Source organism: Ciconia boyciana, chromosome 2 (assembly GCF_034638445.1).
Source record: "Ciconia boyciana chromosome 2, ASM3463844v1, whole genome shotgun sequence".
Lineage (NCBI taxonomy): Eukaryota > Metazoa > Chordata > Aves > Ciconiiformes > Ciconiidae > Ciconia > Ciconia boyciana.
In genome coordinates, this window is record NC_132935.1 from 110989702 (window position 1) to 111015825 (window position 26124).

Genomic DNA, 26124 nt, shown 5'->3' on the forward strand with positions numbered 1-26124 from the left:
GTACCCCACATTAACTCATGGTGTAATTCATTACATGAGTGTCAACATTTATCTTTCAGTTATCTTATTGGCCCTGTTCTACCATGCTGTTTTTCTGGGAATGGTGATATACATCTTTTAGTAAGACTTCTCATGACAGAAGTCCAAGCCCAGTGTGAGGACAGCAGAGTCTGGCCTCATACGTTTGGTTTAAACAGTTGAGATAGCATTACAGGAATAAATTGCATCAATACTGATTGTAATTCAGCAGAGGTTTTGAGATAGCATATCTTCTGGCTGAAATGAAATTTTTTGATAGCAATACGCTCTGTTCTTTTGGACAGACTTTTCAGATCTGAAGACTTTATGAAAGAGTGTCCAGATGCAAAAGACATGAATACATAGGAGAGTATGAACACCCAGAACATCAGTTCTGTTAAAAGCCCTGAATATCAAATGGACAGTCTCTTCTGAACACCTGTTACAGGCTGTCATCAGAAAGACATCACTACAGTGTTTGTTCTGTTACACCAGCTCCTCCTAGAAACTGGAACTTGAGACAGGGCATTTCTGTCTGTAGAGCTACTTGTGACATTCAGATAACATTTGTATGCAAATAAAGACTATCTTGAACACTAATACATTTACAGTTACAAAAGAGAGCAAAATGGAACACTGTCCAATGGGATATGCTCCCAAAAGAGGCAGAGGCCTCTTTATTTAGTTACATATTTAGTTATAATATTTATTTATAACTAAATAGTTACTTTATTTAGTTATAATAGGCAGAGGCCTATTATTTAGTTACAAAGAGATTTGTAGTTAATCAGGCACAACAAACACTGCAAGTTCAACATTAGATAGAAGTACCAGTAATTTTAACAATATATTGTAATGCTGATGCAAACTGGAGGTCAAAGGTTGCATGCTGCTAAATGAGTGCTAGTCAGTCAGAGCAATGAGCTCTTTAAGCTTAATTCCCTTATACAAGAATTCTAAAGTAAGGTGCAGGCCTATTTAACCTATAAGAAAAATCCCTGTTGTCTCAAGGAAGCAGTGGCAGCAAGATGCCCATAGTGTTTGATCCCCTGATGTTTGCAAGATTCTGTGAGGATAAAAAAAGTGTATCATGTAAGGACTTCTGGATCCTGCAGGCACATGAATTTACAATCAAAATTGACATCTGACATCTAACTACAGTTGGATACAGCTGTGCATTACCAGCATTTCTGTGTATGTGTCCAGCTAGATAGAGAGAAATATAATCCTGGTAAAATCAATTTTGGAATTTCAGAATAGCTGAGTGCACTGCATTCACTGCATACATGCATATATTTGCATGTATACAAACATGACTGGCTGAGGTCTGCAAATTCATTCAAGGAAGTAGGCAAAGTAAAAGGAAATATTACTGTTACTAAAAGTAATAGTGTTTTATAAGGAGATAGGAAGGCACAGTGTTAAACCAGATTCTCTTTATTAGTCAAATATGCAGGTAGAATAGCACTACTATTCCCAGCTGTATTTGTTTTTTATTAGGAACATATGTAGATCTGTTTCATATATATGGCAGAAAAGGGACTCTGAAGAGCTCTACTTCATTTTGGATTAGACCAAGGCTAACATGCTAGCCAACATGGATCCGAGGCCAACATACTCTGTTGAAGTATTCCTCTACACAGCCCATACCTGGAGATTGCCCTACTTTATCCTTCTTCATCCTAGTCATCAGCAATGACCCATATTAACTTTAGTAGCCAGCCAGCTGGGAAACCAAGAGCTCTGCCTCTGAGGTATTCCAGCCTAAGCTTGGCATGCATTGTCTGTGTTCGTTCACAGCAGTCTTGCAGGTTGGGAGTGGTGTTAGTGCTGAGCTTGGCTTCGATTTTTATACATACTGAGATTAATGTGTTTCCTTAAAGTGCTTCTGCGTTACAGTTAACATGTTGCTATATCTCTGCTTCTCCTACTTTGTCAAAGGAGCACTTTTGTGGAAATTGGGAAGTTCCTCATCGAGAAAATTGCTGTTCTGAGTCACTAAATACAATCCTTATGTGACACAAGAGAACATCAATAAGAGGAAAGGAGTGCTTAGAAATGCTTTTTCTAACTATTCCATGACCAAAGAGAATGTTATATTGACGGATTCCTGTACCAAAAAAACCCCATTCTTGTGAGCTTTTTTTAATGGATTAATGTGATCAGGTCATTCCCACTAAGCAGTAAGGTTGGTTTTAAATAGATTTCCCTTTTCCTTTCCATCAGAACAAAACCTCTCATGTATTAGATCTCTCAACAGTTGTTTGACTGACAGGCATAAATGAGTAACTAACAGGTTTTTTCTCTTCAGTACTAGAATGATCAAGGGAAAATAATAAAAAGAAAACTCTGCTTGTTGCCATGTTAGTTTTAAAATAGTAAACTAAATTGAGGCATGGCTGGCTAAAGCTGGCTTGCGTGCTTTAACAATATTAGAAAACTTTTTGAGCTTGAATCACCTCTGTAACACCTTTTGTAAGAGTAGTCTGGTGTAAAGCTTATGTGTATCTCCTTCTTGTAAGTTGTTCTCTTATTTCACTTGAATCATAGAATCATAGAGTCGTTTAGGTTGGAAAAGACCATTAAGATCATCAAGTCCAACCATTAACCTAGTACTGCCAAGTTCACCACTAAACCATGTCCCTAAGCACCACGTCTACACGTCTTTTAAATGTTCAGTATTTCTCAGACCACTGTCACTTTCATGCAGCAGCTTGCTTTGGGAGCTGCTTGTGAGAATATGAAATGATGTAGTATCATGAATTAAACCCATTCTCTGACATAAAGCAGATCAATGCAGTTTTACCTGTGTTTTGTGATTAATGTGTGTTAGATATGTACAGACAGGTGTATCAAGTACTTCATTTTAAACAATGATGTTTGTACCAATGCAATAATCAAACAGAAAATGTGCAAATGCACTTCTGACTTAATACCCTTTTGGACTGGATCAGATTGTTCAAGCTATAGAAGGTTCCCAGACTCTTTGGGTGTATGGAAGGCTGAGTTGGCCACAAGGGTTTTAGTCTGTCACTATGGGGCAAATAAAACCTCTAGCACTGCTCTGTTAACTCTCCTGCTTCTCATGCTTATTATCAACCTTTGTCATCTCTGAGTTACCTACAGATAGCGTCATAATGAGCTGTTCCATTGTGTTAGTTTTCAGAGAATTAGGCATGAGCTGTCTCCATCTTTCTGACTGTGGGGACCAACAAGTACAACTCCAGGCTATATTTCATGTAGGGTGGGCTACAAACACAACCTGGTTTTGTGCAAAGATAGTAGTTTGCTGATAGAGGAAATACATGGAATTTTCTTGCATAGACAGAAAAATTCATTGATCACTTCAGGCTTAATTTTTTTGTAAAGCATTAAAAAACTTAAACTAAACTGGAAAATATCCTCAACCAAAATATAAATTTTTGAAGAAAAAAAAAAATTGAAATGAAGCCATTTAAAAATAGTGTTTCATAGAATAGTTTGGGTTGGAAGGGACCTTTAAAGGTCATCTAGTCCAACCCCCCTGCAATCAGCAGGGACATCTTCAACCAGATCAGGTTGCTCAGAGCCCCGTCCAACCTGACCTTGAATGTTTCCAGGGGTGGGGCATCTACCACCTCTCTGGGCAACCTGTTCCAGTGTTTCACCACCCTCATTGTAAAAAAATTCTTCCTTATATCTAGTCTGAATCTAACCCCTTGATGAGGGTGCACTTGATCTCTCTGTCAATGACATTGATGAAGATATTAAATAGTACTGGTCCCAATACGGTCCCCTGAGGGACACCACTCATCTCTGATCTCCATCCAGACATTGAGCCGTTGACCACTACTCTCTGGATGTGACCATCCAGGCAATTCCTTGTCCACCAAACAGTCCACCCATCAAATCCATGTCTCTCCAATTTAGAGAGAAGGATGTTGTGGGGGACCATGTCAAAGGCCTTACAGAAGTCCAGACAGGTGACATCAGTAGCTCTTCCCTTGTCCACTGATGTAGTCACTCCATCGTAGAAGGCCACTAGGTAGGTCAGGCAAGACTTGCCCTTGGTGAAGCCATGCTGGCTGTCTTGAATCACCTCCCTGTCCTCCATGTGCTCTAGCATAGCTTCTAGGAGGATCTGTTCCATCATCTTCTTGGGCACAGAGGTGAGGCTAACAGGTTGGTTGTTCTCAGGGTCCACCTTTCTACTCTTTTTAAAAATGGGTGCATTGTTTCCCTTTTTCCAGTCACCAGGGACTTTACCTGACTGCCATGACGTTTCAAATATCATGGAGAGTGGCTTGGCAACTCCCTCAGGACTCTGGGATGCATCTCATCAGGTCCCATAGACTTAATGTACGTTCAGGTTCCTCAGGTGGTCACGAACCTGATCTTCTTACAGTGGGAGGGACTTTGCTCCCCCAGTCCCTGCCTTGCAGTCCATGCACTTGAGAGGTGTGGGAAGAGAGGTTGCCAGTGAAGACTGAGGCAAAGAAGTTGTTGAGTACCTCAGCCTTCTCCTCATCCGTTGTTACCAGTTTGCCAGTCTTGCCCATCACGGGGGTACACTTTCTTTGACCTTCCTTTTCTGGCTGACATACCTGTAGAGGGCCTTATTATTATTCTTTGCATCCCTTGCCGAGTTCAGTTCCAGCTGTGCCTTGGCCTTCCTGACCCCCTCCCTACACAACTGGGCAGTGTCCCTATACTCTTCCCAGGATACCTGTCCCTGCTTCCACTGCCTGTGCATTTCCTTCTAGCTCTTTAGTTTGACCAGCAGGTCTTGACTCATCCATGCCAGTTTCTTGCCTTCCTTTCCTGCTTTCTTACACCTGGGGATCGAGAGCTCTTGTGCTCTATGGAAAGTGTCCTTAAAGATCTGCCAGCTCTGTTCTGCTCCCTTGTCCCTGAGGGCAGTTTCCCAGGGCGATCCTATTGACTAACTCCTTGAACAGCTGGAAGTTTGCTTTCCTAAAATTCAGGGTCCTGACTTTACTCTTTGCCTGTCCCATATCCCTCAGGACTGCAAACTCCACCAGTGCATAATCACTGGAGCCCAGGCTGCTTCCAGTCTTGATGTCTCTGATTAGCTCACTTGTGTTGGCGACCACCAGGTCCAGTAATGCATCCCCTCTGGTAGGGCTGTCTATTACCTGGCTTAAGAAGTTATCCTCAATGCACTCCAGGAGCCTCCTGGATTGCTAGTTTCTGTGGGAATTTTAAAACATTGTCACACCATTTTGCTCAACATAACTATCGGAACTCTTCCTTCCTGAGAACCATGAAATCTCATATGAAAGATGACTTCTTAACAAGTGAGAAATCTCTGTAATTTTTTAGATGAATATTGATTGCCATTTCTGTAACACCTCAAATAGAATACAGATGATAATTATAAAAAAAAAAATTGCAGAAAATGTTCGTAGCAACATTTTTGGACTGAGAAATTCCACAAAAATAATTAGATCTGTCATGCCTGCCTTCCCCTACATTCTCTGCAGAGCAATATTCTCAGCATCTTCTGAATTTAGAATGAACTTTGTTTGTTGTGTTGTTACATAGTTTTATACTCCTTTCTTCGCTTAACTTTAATTCCTTGATATATCCGTCCTCTCTGTTCTTTTCCCTTAGTTATGCTAAAGCTGCATCTTTGCAAACCTGAACCTCTGAATTCTGTTTTTACATCACTATGCCAGTAAATGTTGACTGTTAACAGTATAAACTGACAAGATCTATGCAAAAGTAATGGATTACCTGTATTCTCCCCTGCCCCATCTCATTTTGATCTGACCCAGGAGTGCTTCCGTAGCTGCTGATAGATGTATATATCCTGTAATGGATTATAAAAGTGAAATTCTTAATAGAACTTTCTTCCATGTTGGAGCCACTTCAGTAAGAATTAGTTCCTTCATACATTTAGGATGACGGTTTTCAGTGGGAGCCTACTTCAAGTTAATTTGAAAACCAGCTATTTTATCATTAAATAGTTTTATTTTTAATATACTGTTTTTAAAGGTTAAAAACCTATTAAAATCCACCTGATGAATATTTTTTGCACTACTCTGATTAGTCTTTTTGTAGTAACTGAAAAAAAAAGTTTGTTTTATTCTGTTAAAATTAATTTAATATTTATTGCCATACAAGCACAAAACAATACTAAACCAGCTTGAATGCTAGAATATCACAAACTTTACTTTGGTTAAAATTTTTTAAGTGATTTGTCATGATTTTTTCTACCATTAAATAAAACACTAAATGTTTAATATAATAATTGTTTTGACAGCTCTGAATCACATGACAATGAAGACTTTTTTCAAGCTGTGTTGACCCTGCTTTTCCAGATAATTCCACATCTGCCTTGCTGTGAAAAATTCATGCCACACTTCATGGATTCAATTTTTTTTTTTTTTTTTTTTAAGTAAACCCATTATGGAATATTTTATCATAAGCAAAAAAAAAAAAATCCTAAATATGTTTTAAATGACCAGGGAAGGGACATCTTTATTAGACTGTCATTCTGAGGAAGCTTTTTATTTTTGCAGAGTATTTTTTGTTTGTATCAGCTTAATTTTGCCTTCAAATAGATGAGTGGCATCACTAATATAATTAAAAAACATGTAACATGAAATAGATAGAACTTGTCAAGGTATTAAGTATTTTCCTCTGTTTTTCAACTCCAGTTCATGTGTAGCAGATGATGATGTAGGTATTATTATATTTTGTGCAATTTTGTAAATGCTGAAAACAGCAACATATAACTGATCCCTGTATAACAAGTAAAATGTACTAATTGCTTGAAACTTTTGTAAGCATAGTTTTATTGCCTTTCAAAATTTAAACAGCTAGTTATTAAGTTATATACACAACTTTTTATCTGCTTACCGAGTATATTTGGACCTCTTTATCTGCTTACGTAGTATATTTGGGCCAAGGGTCCATATGTTCCAAGAGAAACTGCTCTAGTAATGTCCTAGATTTTTATTAGAACAGAGCAACAGTTATAGAGGTAAAAAACTGAAATAAATATTTGTAGCCACTTCTATATACAAAAAAGTTATTGCTTATTTGCTGGGGAAGACAGTTTGACTCTTTCCTTCAACTCTTTTTCATAATTATTTTAAAAGAAACATCAAAGTTAATACTTTTTTCTATTTTGCATTTAGTTTTATCATCTGCAACTTTTTCAACTCAGCATGGTACTATGAGATCCTGATGCATTTCTCAGCAGGAGTTTAATCTTCCATATTGACCATTTCCAACAATAAGGTGGGGCATGGCATGGAACTCAAGTCAACAAATCTGACAGGACCTTTTCTGCATTTGAACAAGGGCATCTCAAGACACAGTCAGTTTTGCCAGCCAGGCAGATTATCTCAAAAACCTTTGTACAAATGACATTGGAGAAATCAGAGGTGCAGAACAGAAGAGGTAGAGGTCATCTGCAGAGGGTGGAAGGTGAACAAGAGAATGGCCTGGGGAACAGAAGGAATGGAGGATGTGAGCTGGTGGTATAGGTTCTTAGAAACTATTTAACATTATTGATTTGAGGGTTTTTCTAAATGACAGAGGAAAAAATAAAGATGTTTACAGGATTGTCTTGCACCCAATGTTCAGTCAATAGCTAGTAGAGGATAACCCAGTAGATACACTGAAATCCTGATTGTACGGCAAAAAGCCCCACAACTCAAATGTAAGGCACCCTCCCCCCCCAAAAAAAAAAATAAACCCAAACCAACAAATATAAATGTTCCAAGTAACTTAGTAACTTCAAGCTATGCTCTTTCTCTGTCCCACTGATTGCCCAGCAAAAGACATGACAGGACACCATGAGGGAGGTGTCCAACATTGCTTCCCCTGGCAGGCAAGTGCCAGGTTGAAAGAAAAAAACATCGTCTCTGCTTTTGTGACAGCTAGGTGAGAGAGGTTTTTCTCCTGGCTTGAAAAGATAATAGATTTTGAATGTTTTCCCATTCTGTATCACAATGAAACCATGATTTCTCAAATAACAGGAAAGAAAAGACCATCTGTTGCTCAAAGCAACAGCAATAGGATGCTTGCCTGGGAAGTTATGAGAAAGTTTTAACTCTGTGCTCTGTCTTGTTCAGCTTGTCTTGTACTTAACCATCAGTCTCCTATCACAGGCAAGTGTCCTAGTCACCAAGGCTCTGAGCTCTTCTAAAGTCTTTTGTCTTTTCCACTGGAGCCACTGTATTTAACTATTCCATGCTGATAGGAAGGGCAAAATGGAGGGACACTGTGTAGCTCAATGACTGTAGCACCTCAGTCTTTCCTTATGGCTACAGTTTTTAGGAGAAGCTCTGTGCTAGCTCTGAGAGATCTTCCCCATTGAAATCAGCATGTGAATCCCCAGCATACCATCCTTCGTGGAAGACAGTGGAATACAGATCATGTTATGTGTTTAAGTTGGAACCCTGAGTGCCTTTTTGTATGGCATAGGAAAGATACAGAAATATTCTCATGTATGTGTCCTGCCCTGATCTTACTGTTCCTGCTGGGCAGTGGTCTGTAGTTAGCTGAGTTAGCTTTGTTATAAATATGAGGGTTTAAATGAATAAATGCCTCTGACTAAAGATCTCACAGTTAATTACTGCAGAATCACAGTATAGCTCCAAAATAGAAAGCAGATCAGCATGTGACTGTTCGTTCTGCCTTCCCAGCAAAGCTACTGTTAGCAGCAAACAGCAGCTGCAGATAAAAATAGAAGATGATAAGCAACTAGGATCTTTAGTTAAACGCAGAAGTCACTCGCCATGACGGCAAGGAGTCCAGAGCAACAATGAAGTCTCTCCGATTCATAAGTGCTGAAGCATTCGTGTCAAATGCAGAGTTTGCCAGGAAGAGTCTCGGCTGTGTTGCCCATAATCTTTTTCCTCTTCTTTTTAAAGCCAGCTATTTACTGGAGCAAGGGGAAGTGATTCATGACTTGGTAGAGAACTGGCCACTTGTTGACTTTAACATGGGAAAACTTTTGGGAACAACTGTGGACTACCAGGAAGACCTGAGCCATAGAACATGCTCGGTGTGCTTGGAAAGCTGTTTGACAGGGCTGAGAGACTATGTGCTGAATCATCCTTCTCCCTACGTGAAAAGGTTGAAAGTGGTCGACCTGACGGGTATAAAAGATGTTGAAGTTCAGTTTTGCAAGTGTAAGAAGACAATGGGCAGGTGGTCCAGGACACAGATGCTCTCTAAGCTTTGTTTAGAACTGCTGGTTTACCTGCAACAAACACAGTGCAATCTGGGTACCTTTGAAATCAATATTGATGTGCTAATTGACTTGTTTGTTACAGAACGGAACTATGAGCTGGTAGTGCAGGCCCTGTTGAAGAAATGCTATTGTCCACTGAAGATCTGCTGTGTGGCATTCAGATCTGACAACCTGGCTTTGCAGAAATTCTTCTATATCATAAAGCTCATTGATCCCTCTTTGTTGCGCAAACTGGAAATAGTTCACAATGTTCGCTTGGAAATGGAACACTTGGAAATACTCTTCAACAGTATCCACTTCCCTCTACTGATGTCCTTGACCTTGCCAGCACGAACATTTAATGTACGGAGGTTCACAGCTACAGATGAACGGATGCTTACTAACATTGGAGAAAAGATGGGTGAAATGACGCAGCTGACCGAGTTGAGTATGTCATTTTCTATACTCACAGGAAGAATACAGAAACTGCTCAGGTAATTTGGTCATCCTGCTTTCAGTCAAACTGTAAAGAACAGCCCTTTGTGCCATCAGCAAGCTGAGAATATCTGAGAATAAGGGAAGTAAGTATATCTCGGGGCGTGTGAGAAAGGGCAGCAGGAAGCTAGGAAAGAGTATTTGTTGGGGAGAATTGGAAGCCAATGTATATCTAATACACTTAGAAGAACTGACTGTTCTCTCTTTCAGAGCCCATCTGATGAGTATGATGAGAATATATACTTTTGGCTACCACATAAGAGAGGGGTACACCCAGACATTTTTGATTCGCCACATTCTTGAGCTTATATCTTAATCAGCTTGGTCTGGCCTTTGGTACAAGACCTGAGTCATGTTCCAAGTATTTTTAGGGGTCTCTAGTGAATTTTTGTCCTCAAAAACACAGGCAGTAAATATACTAAGATCCACAGATACTGTATTTTTAGGTGGGCAGGGGGATAGTAGACTTTGATTTGAGACTTTGGTTTCAGTTGTTTGTTGTGTCTGTCAATCTCAAGGCAAGAACATCTGATGCTTTTCTGTACTGCAAATTAAGCTAATATATGAATATTCATGATGAATTCCTGCGTAAAATTGGCAATTCTCAGAAATATAGCTGCCAGTGAACAGTGTTCATTTTTAAACAGAAAGTAAGTTAACTGTACGCTTTTCAGAGCATCTGAAAGATAAGGCAGACAAAAGTTTAATCAAGACAAATCACCTTGGTCTAAAATTCCTCCTGTACAAAGAAGTCATTTCATTTAAAAGTTGTGAATGGCACACTGCTTATATTGATAGAAATAAATTACAAGTTTCTAACCTTGATCCAGCTGAGGTCTGTGGCAGAAGTCTCACTTAAGCTTTAGTATGTATGAAAGGCATCTCTTGATTTTCATCTGTCAGAACTATTTTATATTCAACTAGAATATTTGCACATAATCTTAGGTACACTTCTTCCAACCTTCTTCTTCATCAGAAAGTCTCTTTGCAACTCCAGAACAATACAATGTGTAAAGCTCTTTGGCATTTAAAAACATAGTAGAAACAAAACTAGAAACAAAAGCAGATGTCTTGTTAGAATACTGATTGGCTTTCATATTGGAATGAATCCTTCCTTAATGGAAATTATCTAAATCTTTGGAATTATAACAGCTTTCTACAAGAAGCAGCCACCAATGCTTTTATGGTAGTAATGATCTGCTATTAATTCAGCAAGTAATAGACACCTGACAACATATAACTGGTTACAAAATAGACACATAAATGTTACCAAATTAATCCCCTTTAAAACAACACAGTTGGAGTCATGTAAAGTAGGAGCTAATTTATGAAACTGATTTCAGGAGGAAAATATACTTTGTCATTGTTGGCACATGCTTCTGTTTCTCAAAAGAGGTTAGAAAAAATAATGAATGTGGCAGATGGCTGTATTCATAATGTGGATAGTTGTATGAAATTTGTAAATGTAGCTTTTCAATGTTTTATACCATAAAACTTTTTTTCTCTTTAATTCTGCAGCCCACTAAAAACTCCACTGAAGATGCTGGATGTTTCTAACTGCTCATTGAACCATGCTGATATGGCCTATTTAGCCAATAGCTTCCATGCTAATCACTTAGAAGCCCTGGACCTGAGTGGTCACGATATACCTGACCTTTACCCATCAGTCTTCTTTAAGCTTCTCAGCCATTCTTCTTCAGTGCTCAGGAGTCTTACCTTGGAGGACTGTAATATCCAAGACACTCATGTCAACATGTTGATTTTAGGTTTAAGCCCTTGTCAGAAACTACAGGAGTTTAAGTTTCTTGGAAACCCACTGTCATCCCAAGCACTTAAACACCTTTTCACATTTCTCTGTGAGTTGCCAATGCTGAAAAATGTGGAGTTCCCAGTTCCAAGGGACTGCTACCCTATTGGCATCACCTACCCGATTGATGATGCCAGTCTCTGCAGATTTGATTACCAAAAATATGAAAGTGTAGCAGAGGAGCTTAACCTCATTTTACTCCAAGCAAATAGGGAGGATGTGAAGGCTTCAACTCCACTCTTTGGCAGTTATGACGCAGCTGTTCAGGAGACAAACAATGAACTGGGAGCTTACTTGATCAAGTCCTTTAAAGAGACTTTAGAAAAGTTCACTACTTCTCTTAACAAAATAAGTTAAAGGTGTAACATAGTGGTGATGAGATGCTCTGTCAAATCAGAAGTTAATGTAGTCTTTTCTAGAACTGCGCCTCCATTGATCAGTCTTGAATTTTCTTTTATTTCTTGGCTGAATTTACTTCTGTTTGAATAGCCTCTGATCATCTGAGGTATTTTAACTATGCTATATCTATTTCATACACCTTACATAAGCACTACTTGCTCTCACAAGAGGGGAGGACCCTTAATAGCTTATTATTTTACATAAAAGCACTTTGTTTCTCAGTAAAACAATAGGTGTCTAAGCTTGGCTGATTTCTTATACAGTTTCCTCTGGATTTGGCAGTGAGGCTTGTAGTCCTACAGAAAAGACAAGAAAGCCCTTTCCTAAGTCCAGCAGGATGTCCCAAAGATTGTGCGCCTATCCTCACCTATGGCTCCCTAAACCAATTTTTGGTTTTGCCCTTGGCCTTCCAAATTCACCAGTCCGTGTTTTATCCAGTACGTTCCCAATAGTGTGGGTTGTATAACAGCCTCCAATGTCCCTGTGCCTCTTTCTTCTGCAGAGGCAAGCATGATAGACCTCTTTTTGCATGGGGAATTACAGAGTTTGTCTAGCTGGTGAGGAGTAAAGTTCCATACTGAGGAGGCAGCAAACCAAATGGTTGGCTGACAGCAGGGGATTTCCCACCACTTCCCCCAGCAATATAAAGCAGCCTATGAAGCTCTTGCAAAGTGTATTTTACAAAGGCGTACCAGGACAATGCTGTACAGCCATGCTTGTGATGTCAGCAGGTAAGTGCCTCAAGCTGCTCCTTTTGTTGAATCAGCTTCTTGGCTGGTAGAATGTACCCTGCTGCTTTCAGCTATTTTAAAGAAAATCTAGGAAAGTGGTAATAATGGAAAAAAAAAAAAAAAAAAAAGAGTAGTGCTGAAAACACAGTAGAAAAATGAATCCAATGCCAATTTCAAAAATGTGGAAAAGGGACAAGGCAGGTTGCTGAGTAACTGGAAGTTCATCTGCGTAAAATACTGCCCTCTTCTGCCAGGACTGTGTATTGTTCTGCTACAGAATTACAAACAGGGCCTGGAAGAATCGCATTTATTTGGCAAGCTCCAGTGCATGAAATGTATTTGAGTGACAGAGTAAACAGAATCCCAGACCCCAACACACACTGTGTTGGAGCGTGGGTAAAGGGGCCAACAGGGTGTCAGGATGCAGCAGTAGGGCCACAAAACAAATCTGGGGAGAGTACTATAATGGGGGAGGAATCCCTGGGTAGTAGGCAAGTATCAGTCTACTCAGCTTCTCACCTGTAATACTGCGGAGAGACTAAACAGAAAGATAATAGCAAATCTTACCTATTGTCAGCCAATTTGAGAGCTCTGCTGACAGCCTCTGTCAACTCTACCAGAGCCCAAACTGCTCTGATGTAGAACTAGAGACTTGGTTAGCTTCTAGGTGATCTGAAAAAAAAAAAAAAAGATGCTCAGGTTAATTCCCAGCACTCTGCCATTAAATATACGTTAACAGTTCACAAAAACTTGATGAAACAGCACTGAAAGTGAATGTTGTAGCAGGAGTTGAGGTATCATTGTAGTATTAAAGATCATTATTAAGATAACAAAGGCAGCTTACTTGAAATAATACTGGATCTCATAATTTGAGGGTAAGGAAGAAACTTTCTTTAGTAGGCATGGAGGTGTTGGGTTGACAGTTGGACTAGATGATCTTAGAGGTCTTTTTCAGCCTTAATGATTCTATGATTCTATGATTCTTCATTTAGGCAGTGCTGGTTTGTGAAGCTTTCTGTTTATCCACAATAAGAATATGCAAGCAGCTACTAACCTAGTTTACAAAAAATAAAATTAATGGACTGGGTACTAAGCAGAGTTTACAGGTTCCACAGCATGCCTTTAAATGATTTTTGATGTCTTCTTAACTTATGTTCTTCCTTCTAACATGTTTCATTGATTAAACATGATGGTAAAATTGAAAGTGAATGGAAATTATCTGTTTATGTTTACAGAGCACTAAAAAAAAAATAGAAGTAATCTAAGTTGCTGAGCCAAGCAGCTGTGATTTAGAAAATGCCAGAATTGGGTTCCCTATGGTCTTGCTTATATTTGGACAGAGTTCCATATGCTCCCTTGTCCTTGCCTCTACTCTTTATCTTTCCGTCACTCTGACCTTGCCATTCTTTCCATCCTAGACTTGACCCATGGCTTCTCAGCCAGATGTAAGTGGTTTGAATTTTGCTAGGCCAAGGATCTACTCCTTTGGGATGAGTAGTGGCACTTCCTGTTGCTGGGAGAGGACATTCCGTGTACAGTAGCTGCAAACCTATGTGTGATTTCTCCACCCTGGCAGGAGGGCCAGCTAACAGGTTGTACCTGGAGGTGAAGGTTGGCCATTTTGGAACCATGTTATGGTACAACAGCCAGTCCCTGCCTGTTTCAGTACACACAAAGTAGACAGCTTGTTCATAGATCAGCTCTTATTTCAGAATATTTAGATGCCTTATGAAGACTGCTGCCTATGCAGCTATCTTTCTGCTTTCTCCTTGCCTAAAGCCAGTCCTGGTCCACCCCATTATTTTTTTTTTTCTCCTTCTTCTGCTTCCCACGAACTCCTGCCTGTCTTCCATTTTCAGTCTTACATATATATACTGTCTATTTATGACTCTCTGGGCCAGGAGGAGTATGTAGAGGCCATAGTTTTAGTTTTAGTGCCCAGTGAGGATCAGCACTATGTCTATTTCAAATATTCCCTTTGAGCCTGGAGTATGGAGTGCATTGCATTATAGAAGTGGTGCACTTGCATCACTTCATGCAGAATAGCTGTGAATGGCTGACAAACAGTTGGAGCACATTGATCCATGTGCAGAAAGGATTTGGATCCTGTTCCTGGGAAGCCAACTGCTCTGCAGAAGCACACAGACATTTTCAAAGTTCTGTGATCTTCTAAAATGCATCTGAGAGGATTGAAACAAAAATTTTATTGTTTACAGTTGCATGTTAAAATGTTATTGCATGAAATATAGTATTAACTAAAATGCGTAACAGGTATATCAGTACTTTGAATAGTATTGAATCCAAAAGGCTGAACTGCAATAAAACACTGCTAGTATATGACAACAGTATTTTACTGACACAGAACTATATTTACCTCAGTAAATATAGTTTATTGACAAAAATTTATTGACATAAATTTACCTATTTATGTCGTATTTGGGGCGAGGAGGGATTTGTACCCTTTTAGAATGGAATCAGGTATTTTTTATCTTTTAAATCACATAATTTCCAACTTTAGAGCCAACTTGGAACAAGTTCTGAAGAACTTCAGACCAGCTGCATGCAATTATCTTTGCTGTGGTGACAGGTGCTCCTTTGTGGAAATCCTGTCCTTAGCTCTCAGATATACTACCTTTGTCTCTTGAGTTTCTTTCTTAATTACGGTTGTTGGTGGTGGTTTTAAATACAGGCCAAGCTGTAGCATTTTGGTGTTGCTGTGGCTTACTGCAACAAGGAGGTATGCCATCTCTCAGGAGGATTCCATGCATGTGGGACTTGGCATTCTGCTATTAGAGAAGAAAGACTAATGCAACAACTACCTAAGCATATAAAGTTACCTTACACTTTGCAAGTGCAGCCAGATATTGATTTAAGCCTTGTGTTCCCTGTCTTTCTGATTTGTATCAAGCTGGAGCTATGTAGTTGATAGTGCCAGCTATGGCTATTTAAAATCACAGACCTGAACTCAAAGTGCTGTAAGATTTTAAAGTAAATTTAACTTCATTTTATCTTTTATTTTCATTCTGTTACTTACAGTTTTATGTTGTAAGAAATCCTAAGTTTTGACAATTATCATTAAACACAAAGTTCAGTAAAGAAAGAGGATCAATTCCTTTTGTTGCTTCTGTGAAAGCTAAAGTTCTCACATGTTTTCAAATGCTGAGCTATCTTAGACAGCAAAATAATACAATGCAGGACAAAAAGTGGACCAGTTGACAATACTGCCTCACTAACATTCCAGTAGTATTTATGCTCAATGATGCCTTTTTTAAGATTTCTGAAGTGGCAGCTACCCATCACTTTCAAATGCTTGTAAACAAATACCAATAAACACTAAGAAGGGAGAGAAAAAAATTCCACAAGTCTTCTCTCTCACCAGCTTCCATAGTGTGATGGAAACTATGAAGGGTTTCTAAGGTGAGCATGGTCTTCTATTAGGTAGAGGACCCAGCTGGGCTGAGACTGTTGGAAGAGAGACAGACTGCTGCCTTTCAGAGAAACAGTGTTCCCCAGTCTCACATGGTCTGCAAGGGTGTGTATTGTAGTCAGATTGAGGACACTTTCCAGCTTGGTGTTCTCTAAGGCTTGCTTCTGCCATGTATCATCTGTTCAGACCATTTATCTTGCTGACTCTGTGTCCTGAAGCTTCTTCTCAGACCTTGGAGTAGGTAATCTTACTGCTTCCCCTGGTTTTAACATTTCTGCAAACCAGACACCAAATTTAAGATGACAAAAAAGGTCTTAGCAGTCAAAGATCTGTCCCTTTAAACAACATTTGAGTTCTATGCCCCCCTACCATCATCCTTTCATCCTTCCCACTGGGGACTAACTCATTTGAAAATCCTATGCAGTTAAAGTTGCATCCAACAAGCAAATAATTATTGCCACCAGGACTGCCAAGAGCAGGCAACATCTCCTATGCACAATTTCTACTTTCAGCTCTAAACAACACAGTCAGTTCTCCCTCCTTCAGCCACTGAGGCATTCATATTCTTTCTCCCAGTTCCTCTGCGTCTGGAGTTCCTCCCAGATGTCTTTCACACCCCTCATTTTTTAACCAAAGTGCAATAATAGGCCTGTTGCTTTTCTCTTTAAAGCACTGCTGGTTTTTTTTTCTGAAGTCCCTGTGTTGCCCACTTTGCCTCCTCCCCGCCCTTCCCCAGGCAGGAAACCACTTATAAAAGACTACGCAGAATGCAACCTCCTGTGTGTCAGCCAGCCTGCTGCTTCTGCCACTGCCAGTGTCTGGAGGGGAATCAGGACATCACACTTCCCTATTCCCCCATTCCTTCTTGTCGAGTAGAAAGATCTGCATCCCAGAGCTTAGTTGCACCTGCCTTACTCTCCTTTTTGCTTACTCATTTAGGATTCTATGTCTCTGAAGCTTCTGGCTCATTCTTTCTAAAGTGGTTGGGAGTGTTTGCAGTCCTAGTTAGAGGTAGTGCTGCTGTGCTCTGTTCAGTTTGTGCAAATGCTTACCTACTCAGCCCTGAAAGGGTGCCATCAGGGAACAATGATGCCGTAAATGGCCCAACAAGGCAGAGGAAGGATGCTGAGACTGAATGTACTGGATGCAAGGAGTGGCTGGAGACTTGCAAGGCGCAGGCCTTCTGCAGAGATCCCTCAGAACAGAAGCTTGCGCTCATGAATAAGGAACACAGGAAGGTCAGCTATAAGGGCCAAGCCTAGCCCCTTGTTTCTAACAGATGTCATTAGATGGTTTGCTGAGCCAGGCAGGAAAGACTAATATTTGAAAAGTAATATTTTTGTATTTGTATAATGTTTTTGTCTTCTGTCCTTGTGTAGCAATTGAGAATACCAAAGTTGTGGTGTCTGATCAGGTTTTGTGTTGATTCCTTCTTTATGCCTCCCTAGAAATGAGACTAATTTGGCTACCTTGGCTTCCCTGGAAGAGGTCCTTTCCCTGCAAGTTGGAGACTTAAATAGACAAGGCTGCTCAACCTAGTTTTTGTTTGGAAGCAAAATTTGTAACATTTAGGTTACCAACATACAGCCATTTTGAACTATCTGCCAATTAAAATGTATTCAAATTGTGTGTATGGCATGCATATATGACAAGTATTTATGATATGGCATGTAGAAAGGCAGGAAAAACTGCTTTGTAATTTGTCAAACTTGGTGTCATGAGGGTTACCTGGCCTGCAGGTGTATAGAGATTGCAACCGTAAGTTCATAGGATTCCTTAATACACAAGGACATGGAGGCTTCATCCTCTAAATTTCTTTACTTTATTACAGATTACCACAAATACCACAGAAATCACCACTAGTAAATACATTACCACAAAAATTACCACTTGCATGTATGCCTATGATTAATAAAGTTAATATATATTATGTCAAGCTATTACAAATAAGTATCAGCAATCAATAATATGGCACCAATCAACAGTACAGCAAAAATCAGTATTGTAGCAACCAACAAGTAGGTATATACTATTACAGGGTACTACAAACTTAAAATTAATGAAGCAAACTTATCAATAATATAACAGCTTATATACTTACGATAAATTACTTTTATGGATATATAATACTGGTATCAAGTGAATTAGACAGATTCCAGAAGGGGCCAAACCATCACAGAGGGGAGGACAAACGAATCCCAGAGGGGGACCCAACCATCCCAAAGGTGCGAGGACAAACCAAACCCACCCCAGAAGTGGGCCCAGAGGGCGACCAACGAAGTAACAGACAGTCTCACTTCAAAGATTATCCACATCACAGTCTGGAGTCAGCCAGGCATCACCAGTGAGGGTCCAAGATCTCATAGAAAGTTCATGCAGAGAGTTACCTGTTTAGGTAAGGGAAAAGTATGTGCAGCATGAAAAGTTGCCAGAGATGCTCCATTTTGGTTTAAAATTTAGTAATTTTTGTATCATAGAGACGTAAGAGGGCCTAGGACTCCAGCACCTCGAGCAGCCAATAGGTGCTAGTGATTTCTATTTTTCACCTGGAATAGCCAATAGATGACGATGTTTTCTGTTCTTTCAGACCAATTTTTCTTTTTCCACACTGTTTTCCTGTTCTTGCAGTTAGAACAGCAGTTATTCTGATTCTTACTTTCTCAGGATGTTTTTCCCCTTTTCCCAGGCTATTTTTCATCTTTTCAGACGGTAAGTTGCCAATACAGTTCATTGTTGCACTTATCGATCTCAGGCTGTCTCCGGTTTCTAGGTACACAGCTGTGCTTCAAAGATTCTAGCTGCACTTTTCAAGGATGCTTCTGGTTCACAGACCTAGTTCCCAGGCTGGCAGGCAATTTCTTCTCTTCAGTAATTTTTCCTTTCTGATGAGGACTCTTTTATGGCTGCTCATATCACTTGGCCACTTCCTCTGTGAGACATTTGATGGTGAATGGAATAGTGTGTTAAATGGTTGGTGGAGGAAGTCCAAATCAACAGATACACAAGTGAATAGCAGTGTGCCGCTGTTCCTTCGATTTTCATAACTGTACACAGGAACAGCATTACATCAGTTGCCAACTGTTTGCACTGTGTGTTGAAAAGACAGAGGAGACGAGTTAAACAGGCTAGTTAGGTATCTCTAAAATTGTAGATTTAGATGTGGGCCTGAAAACATTAGTGTTGCAAAATTCCTCCCCCCTCCCAAAACGAAACAGAAAAGTGTAGCTGACCTGTGTAACTACTTTGGTAATGTATTTTTGTGTTTACCTGGGAATGGTGCTTCTGAAGTACAGAATGCTCAGTTTTCACATCAGCACAGGAATTAAATATTAACTTAAAATGCTGGTGTTGTCAACCACTACTCAAACAGGAAAAGTAAAAATTTTCATAAAGATATAACCTATTCTGAATATAAACATACACTTTTGGTTAGCTTTAAGCAGTCCAAGTGTAGAATGGAAAAGTGCAATCCAAAAGCTTGCTGATCTTCCCTAAGTTTTCTGTCCTAGCAGAATTTTCTGATATAAATTGTATCATCAATGGTTGTAATGTAGCTATGACTCCCAAGCACAGGTATCATGTCAACTGCTCAGAGAAGGCTTGACCTGTGGATAAAAATGCTGAAAAAAAAGTGAGTGCTGTATCTGTTAGTGCTCCTGCTGCTGTTACTGCTCCATTCAAATACAAGGGTTAGTAAACATTAGAAAGATTTCATAAAGAATGAAGAGAAACTTTTGAGAAATAGCAAGTTTTATCCTTGTCTTGAAAATTTTAGTGCCAGCAACACCGGGCACTCAAAGTGGTTGAAAATGTAGTAATTCTGTAAGAACTAATCTCAGACAATAAGGTGCTAAAATATCTGTGCTACATGATGTTAAAGCAGCATATGGCCATTGACAAATATACTGTTTAAAGATCACAAGACCAGTGTGTTTGGAGAACTGCTTCGTTCTTAGGGCTAAATTGGACTATGAAGCATTTTTTTCTCTGAGGGCTACGGGAGTTTATTTTTGGCAGTTCCTTGTCAATTTATGTAAAGGCTAATCAACCTACTTTGGTTCTCTCACAATCACCTACTTGAGAGGTATTGCCCTAGCCAAATAAATTGTCAATAGTTTTGACCTTCTCCAGTCTGTATCTTCTAATGGAGACAGCAGGGAAATAGCAAAAATCCTGTTAAGCTGCATGAGATAATGCTTAAAAAAATTCTTTAGATGATACTATGTAGTGTACATTATATTGTGAGGTAGTCCTGCTTTTTGTTATATTTTAAACTGTAAAACTGAAGGTCATAATGAAATTTAACTTTATGAAAATTGGATACCACCAAAGATAACAGTGATGTGAAACCTCAATTTGACATGATAATGAATAATCTACAGAAGAGTTTGAAAGTTTTCTGGTAAGTTAATGTTCTTATAAGGATAGAAAGTACTGGACTGCTTGGTAAAAATATTAGAAACTAACCCATGCACCCCTGCTCCAAGAAGAGGATAGATTCCCTCAGTATTTCTCAAGCATCTGACTTTTGGATGGGGAGTCTGGTTTAGCTTATTGAATTTCAGGATGAAGTCAATAAATAAGGCCAGTTTTATAATAAAGATGTCATTTGTGTATCATAGGTATAGCATAGGCTTGTGGGGTTTTAAAAAAATATAAATTTAACCTCCACTTCAAGGAAACTTTGAAACTATGTTCTGAAAGCTTGGCATATCTCTGGCCATAGTCTGCAGTAAGTGTTTGTTATTGGAAACCATGTTTTTGCGAGTTGGAAGAAGAGATAAGACATGAAATTCAAGACATCCATTCCCTTCTGGATTTTCACCATTAATTCAATAAACATCGCCTGCCTGTCAGAGTGCTTCAGCTTCTATTCCTAAAGCAATATTTTCCCAGAGTCTAGGGCCAGTATCAAACAAACAAAACCCAAACACCACCAAAACCTTATATTTAATGGAAAATTCATGGACAATGCACCCACTTCTCTAAAAAAACCTATCCAATTCATATCTAAAACACTGTGCTTTACAGACGGGCCATTAGACATCAAGAAAATTGCTTTGTGAAAAGATTTCTAACATCCATCTCAGTAAGCTAAGGAAAGCTATTGTGCATCAAATGTTATCAACCAAGTGAACTGCATTTTTAAAATATCCACCAAAATACAATTACTTCAGGATGAAACAAAAACCCCTCACTGACTGCATATGTCAGAACCCTATATGTAAACAGAACAAAGCCTAACGTGACCATCTTTTTAGGAAGCTGCTATGAAATTGTAGCCTATGCTAAATTATTTGCAGTCCTCGAACTCCAAACATTGTCAAACCATAAAAACCAGATTCTGCCTACTGATTCAAAATACCACTTTTTGGCTGAGGTTGGAGGTCCCTTCCAACCTCAACCATTCTATGATTCTAATATACTGAAAATTAATCTAGACTATAAGGAAATGTGAACTTTGCCAAAGGACATCCACAAATCCACCTCCCCCTCCCTCTTAGCAGTAACTTATCCATTGATACGGCTATCCTTGGATCCTGCACCTGTAATTTTACTTTATGTACTTACACCACTGCATCATATTTGTAGCTGAAACACAACCACCATTCAACAGAACAGTCTAACTATCAATTTTATTACCTGGCGAATTCAACAAACGGACAAACTTAACAAACTGGCAAGCTCAACGAACGAACAGAGGCGATTCGGCAGTGTAGCTATTTTCCGAGCAACCCATCACAATTTATCCAAAACTTATACATAGGGGAAGAGTAGAGGAAGAGAGAAGCGAGAAAAGGAAAGGAGAAGAGAGGAAGAAAGAGAAAGAAAAAGTATCACCACCCTTGGATCCCACAATGATGATGACAGATGTGGCAATCCTCCAGTGGTGGGCGCACACGTGGTTCCCCAGAGGGCATGTCTTTTATATAGTAGTCCCCACCTCCAGTTCTGCCCCTTCAGGACTTACATGGTTCTTGTTCTAGAAAGTTCTGTGTCTTCTGCACAGGCGCTGGGGGAGGGGGTGGTCACGAGGGGTCTCTCGGGTGGTCACAACCCCCTTCCTCAGATAAAGGGGCTGTATGACCTCTGGCCATAGATGGTAAGGTCTGTTAGAACCCGGAACCGTGCATCCTCCAACGCACTTTCCACATCCCGCTCTTGCTCTCCCCCACCCCGTGCTCCCTGACCTGCCGTGGTCATGCGAATTGCACCTCGCCTCGCCACAATGTTTGAGACATTAACTCTTTCAGTCTCTCACACAGGTATCTCTGAGGACTGCCAAATACTGAGCAAAGAGCAACCGAATGCAGTGCAACTATTAATAATAAATTTTAACTCTTAGTCGGTCACTTCCCTCAGATTCCTTTGCTTCTCCTGACAAAGCAGCAGAACAAAGCATGCTGACAGCTTCCATAAATAGCAAAGATTTAAATAATTCATCAGCAGGCAAATGGGATGCACATTTATACAGAATGTGAGCATCCCCCATGCTAGCTCGTAGAGCCCAAGTTAGCTGAATGCATTTCCTTGTAGGCATCAGTCAGCTCCAACATAAAAGAGCAATACAAGAGCACAGAATCAAAGGGAGTAGTTTTGTCTGCAGTTTTACACAAGGGAACAAAACTTTACTGATTCTTAAAGCTTTGTGATTGACTTTGCAATCACTAAACTTCTTGCTTGTACAGTGCAAATAACTATATTTCTCACTTGAAGAGCTCTCCTGCATATTGAAAGAATGAATTAAAGGTGTTTCGAAGCAGGAAAAGTGGATTCCCAAGGGGCTTTGAATGCTTAGATACACTGCTGAGATGTCACTGACATTCACAAAGCCACCTCTCAAATGACAACTAACCCTGTAGGTGTGTAATGGTATGCTATAGTAATGCCATATGCTATTCATAATAGCTATTTGTAAGTAAGGTAAGCTTGGAAATGGAAGATGCACAGCAAAGTGTGGGGACTCCCAGGCCAATATATGATGCTTCTCCAGAAGGCCAAAAAGAAGCAGAGTGAAATGCCACAGTAACATGTCTAGGCTGCTTCCAAGACTGAGTTAATGGATTCAGCAATGGCTCAGATGTCTTCACATAACACCATTGCTCAAGTGTTTGCACCACTTGTCTGAAAGCCCACAGCATCGAGTCACTAGGTATCTAGTACACATCTAGGCCCCATCATGAGCCACAAAATACTGTGAATCTTCTGATTTCATCTGCCAGGCTCAAACCAGGGGGTGTGTTCTCCATGCACCGATCCCCCTGCGTTGCCAAGGAAGCGTGCAGAGGACACCACCATTTCCTTCTGCTCAGTGACTTAGGATGTTCACCTGGAAGGCTCCAGGCATTCGTGCAGTGTCTTTGGCTTTGGGAGATATAGGTCAAGTTTTTTAGACAGGAAGGTTTTGAACTGAGATCTCCTATATAGGTGAATGCACTAACAACCTGTTGGCTACAAGGAGAAGATGCAACACTGATTCCTCCTCTGGCCAGCTACTGGGGTGAAGCTTACTCAGAGAGCAGACTCTTGACTTACGCTCAAGTGGAGCTAGTTGTTTACAGCGAACAAAAGAAAAAAGATGCTGCAATCCTAATTTGTACAAGGACGAAAATTTCTTCTATAATGCAGTCAAGCAGAACTGGCTTCACATAAAAAAACAATTCCAAGAATAAAAAAAGGTCCCTCTTAAATTAGTGAGCCTAATGTGCAAGGATCCAGCATAGCCCTTGAACAGATACAAATATCTGTAAGGATCACTGTGACTTTGCTTGCGCTTAACATTACGCAAATGCTTCTTGGGACCAGGGACTAAATTTTCCTCTTGCAAACAAATAACACCATGGTAATTAATAGAAACCAAAAAGAAATATAGCCTACAAGACTGGTCATTTCAACAAAATAACCCTACTATCTGAAAGCGAATGCCTGAATGCTCAAGAAAAATTAGTTGAATGTGCAGAATGTGCAATCGCATCAGGAAAAACTATTACTTATTCAGTAGCAAATGCATTAAGGATATCATCACAAGCAGCAGCACTGCCAAGTACTATTAAGAAGCTGTGGACTGAGTCAGGCTGCTCCTCATAATTTATTAAATGAATGCCTCTTTCTTCATTCCAGCAAAGACTGGCTTCTGAGATTGTGATGTTAAGAATGATTGGGTAAATTGTTTTCTGCAGGACAGTTTTCCAAACAGCAATAATTTCTATTTGCTTCACACACTGTGGAAACCAGTGCCTGATGTGGACGCAGTCCCCACGGGCCTGGCCACCACTCAGCAGGGTGGCCCCAAGCTCCAGGTAGGAGCTGGGTGCATTTGTCCTCTGTCGGGTGCTGCAGAAACTGTAACCTCCTCCAGAAAAGCCAGGTGACATGCCGGTGGTCCCCTCACCTGCGCTGCTAGAGAGCTGAAGGCTGGAGTCTCCCAGGGAGCATCACATCAAAGCCAGGACCATTCAGGGGCACAGCACAGCCCTAGATCCCCACACCAAGCCTAGAGAATGTAACAGTGTCTCTCCCAATCTCACTGCTCATTTTTCTGAGTTTTTTCAGGCTATTTGGAACATATTTGGAACATCCAGCAACCCGGCACAGCACTGGCACAGGATTTGCTACAGCTGTTGTAACATATACTATATGAGGATTCCCCTCAGTTGAAGGAGTCCTTAGGCAGCTGCAACCCACCAAATTTACATTTCCTTTAGCATCAGGGAGCCTGTGCAAAATAGCGCCTGGGAATCAGAGAACAGGGCCTTCCCAAGGTGACTTCCTATTATTTCCAGTAAACACATACATTTTCACAAGTTCTGTTATTCATCTGCACAGGAAAACGCCCCCAGGTCTCCATGGGAGAGGGAGCAAAATCTCAGAACCACAGAATGGTTTGGGTCGGAAGGGACCTTTAAAGATTATCTAGTCCAACCCCCCTGCTGTGGACGGGGACATCTTTCACTAGATCAGGTTGCTGAAAGCCCAGTCCAACCTGACCCAGAACACTTCCAGGGATGGGGCATCCACAGCTTCTCTGGGCAACCTGTTCCAGTGTCTCACCACCCTCACTGTAAAAAATTTCTTCCTTATGTCCAATCTAAATCTACCCTCTTCAGTTTAAAACTGTTGCCCCTTGTCCTATCACTTACAGGCCTTGGTAAAAAGTCTCTCTCTGTCTTTCCTATAAGCCTCCTTATAAGAGGTACAGTCTCCCCAGAGCCTTCTCTTCTCCAGGCTGAACAACCCCAAATGCAAAGCCCTATGTCAGCAGCTCCCCCTGTCTCTCCCAGCTGACCAGACTAACTGCTTGGGTTGACTTCTCTGCCATTCTAGGCCAATCCTTTAAAAAAACGCAAGACGAAGACAAAAATCAGGAGCACCCTGCAAAAATGTGCAAATCCAGAAGCAGGTAACACATGTCAATTCAGATCTTTTTAGGAGAGCCACACTTAATAATGCCCTGCTGCTTACGCCCTTTTACAACACTGTTTTCAGGCAACAGTGAATGCTTCTGGGTCTCAGGAATCATCTGCGCTTTTATTTCAAATAATGTTATTATAGGAATCTGAAATTATAGATGTCCTGGGAACCTATTGTGTTTAGCCTCAACACAAGTAAACGCATCATCTTCAAAACTTCAACATAAATACATATAGTTAATTAATGTGGGGTGTTTTGAGTTTGAAGTCTCGCTATAAAAATCCCTTTGCAAAAAAGCTAAGCCCTGTGGCTTTCCCATCTAGACTGCCACACCCAATTTTTGGGCAGTTGTAGAAATTCTGTAGGAACTTAAATCTGGGATTTCACCATTTTGGCTTAACCTGGCCCCCTTCCTGTGCAGCATTCTTGATAAGCAGATCACTTCCTGGATAAATCTTAATGCTTTGGCAGGTCTATAAACAAATATAAGGCAGTCCTCCTGATGGACACCCACAGCCTCCCGAGTTCAGAACAGGATTTCCCTCCATTGCGGTAGCATGCATGCTGCCATCGATCTGTTCGCCTCCCTTGGAAGTTACCATGAATGCATCCAGCCACTTCAGCAACAAGTCAGTCACTTGAAGGG

General features: G+C 40.3%; 1 protein-coding gene across 8 annotated transcripts in view; it reads left to right on the plus strand.

Moving 5' to 3' along the window:
* LRRC14B (leucine rich repeat containing 14B) overlaps window positions 1–13820 on the plus strand; it is a 57475-nt gene extending 43655 nt beyond the window's left edge. For 6 of the 8 annotated variants that reach the window (XM_072853531.1, XM_072853532.1, XM_072853535.1 and 3 more), the window contains 2 exons: window positions 9312–9702; window positions 11222–13820. In XM_072853531.1, coding sequence (XP_072709632.1) covers window positions 9312–9702; window positions 11222–11867 — 1037 coding nt within the window. In that variant the 3' untranslated portion in view covers window positions 11868–13820. Of the gene's footprint in view, window positions 1–6283; window positions 6805–8797; window positions 9703–11221 lie in introns of those variants that run through there. The other 2 variants (XM_072853530.1, XR_012041108.1) reach the window with 2 other exon arrangements.
* The last annotated feature ends 12304 nt before the right edge of the window (window positions 13821–26124 follow it).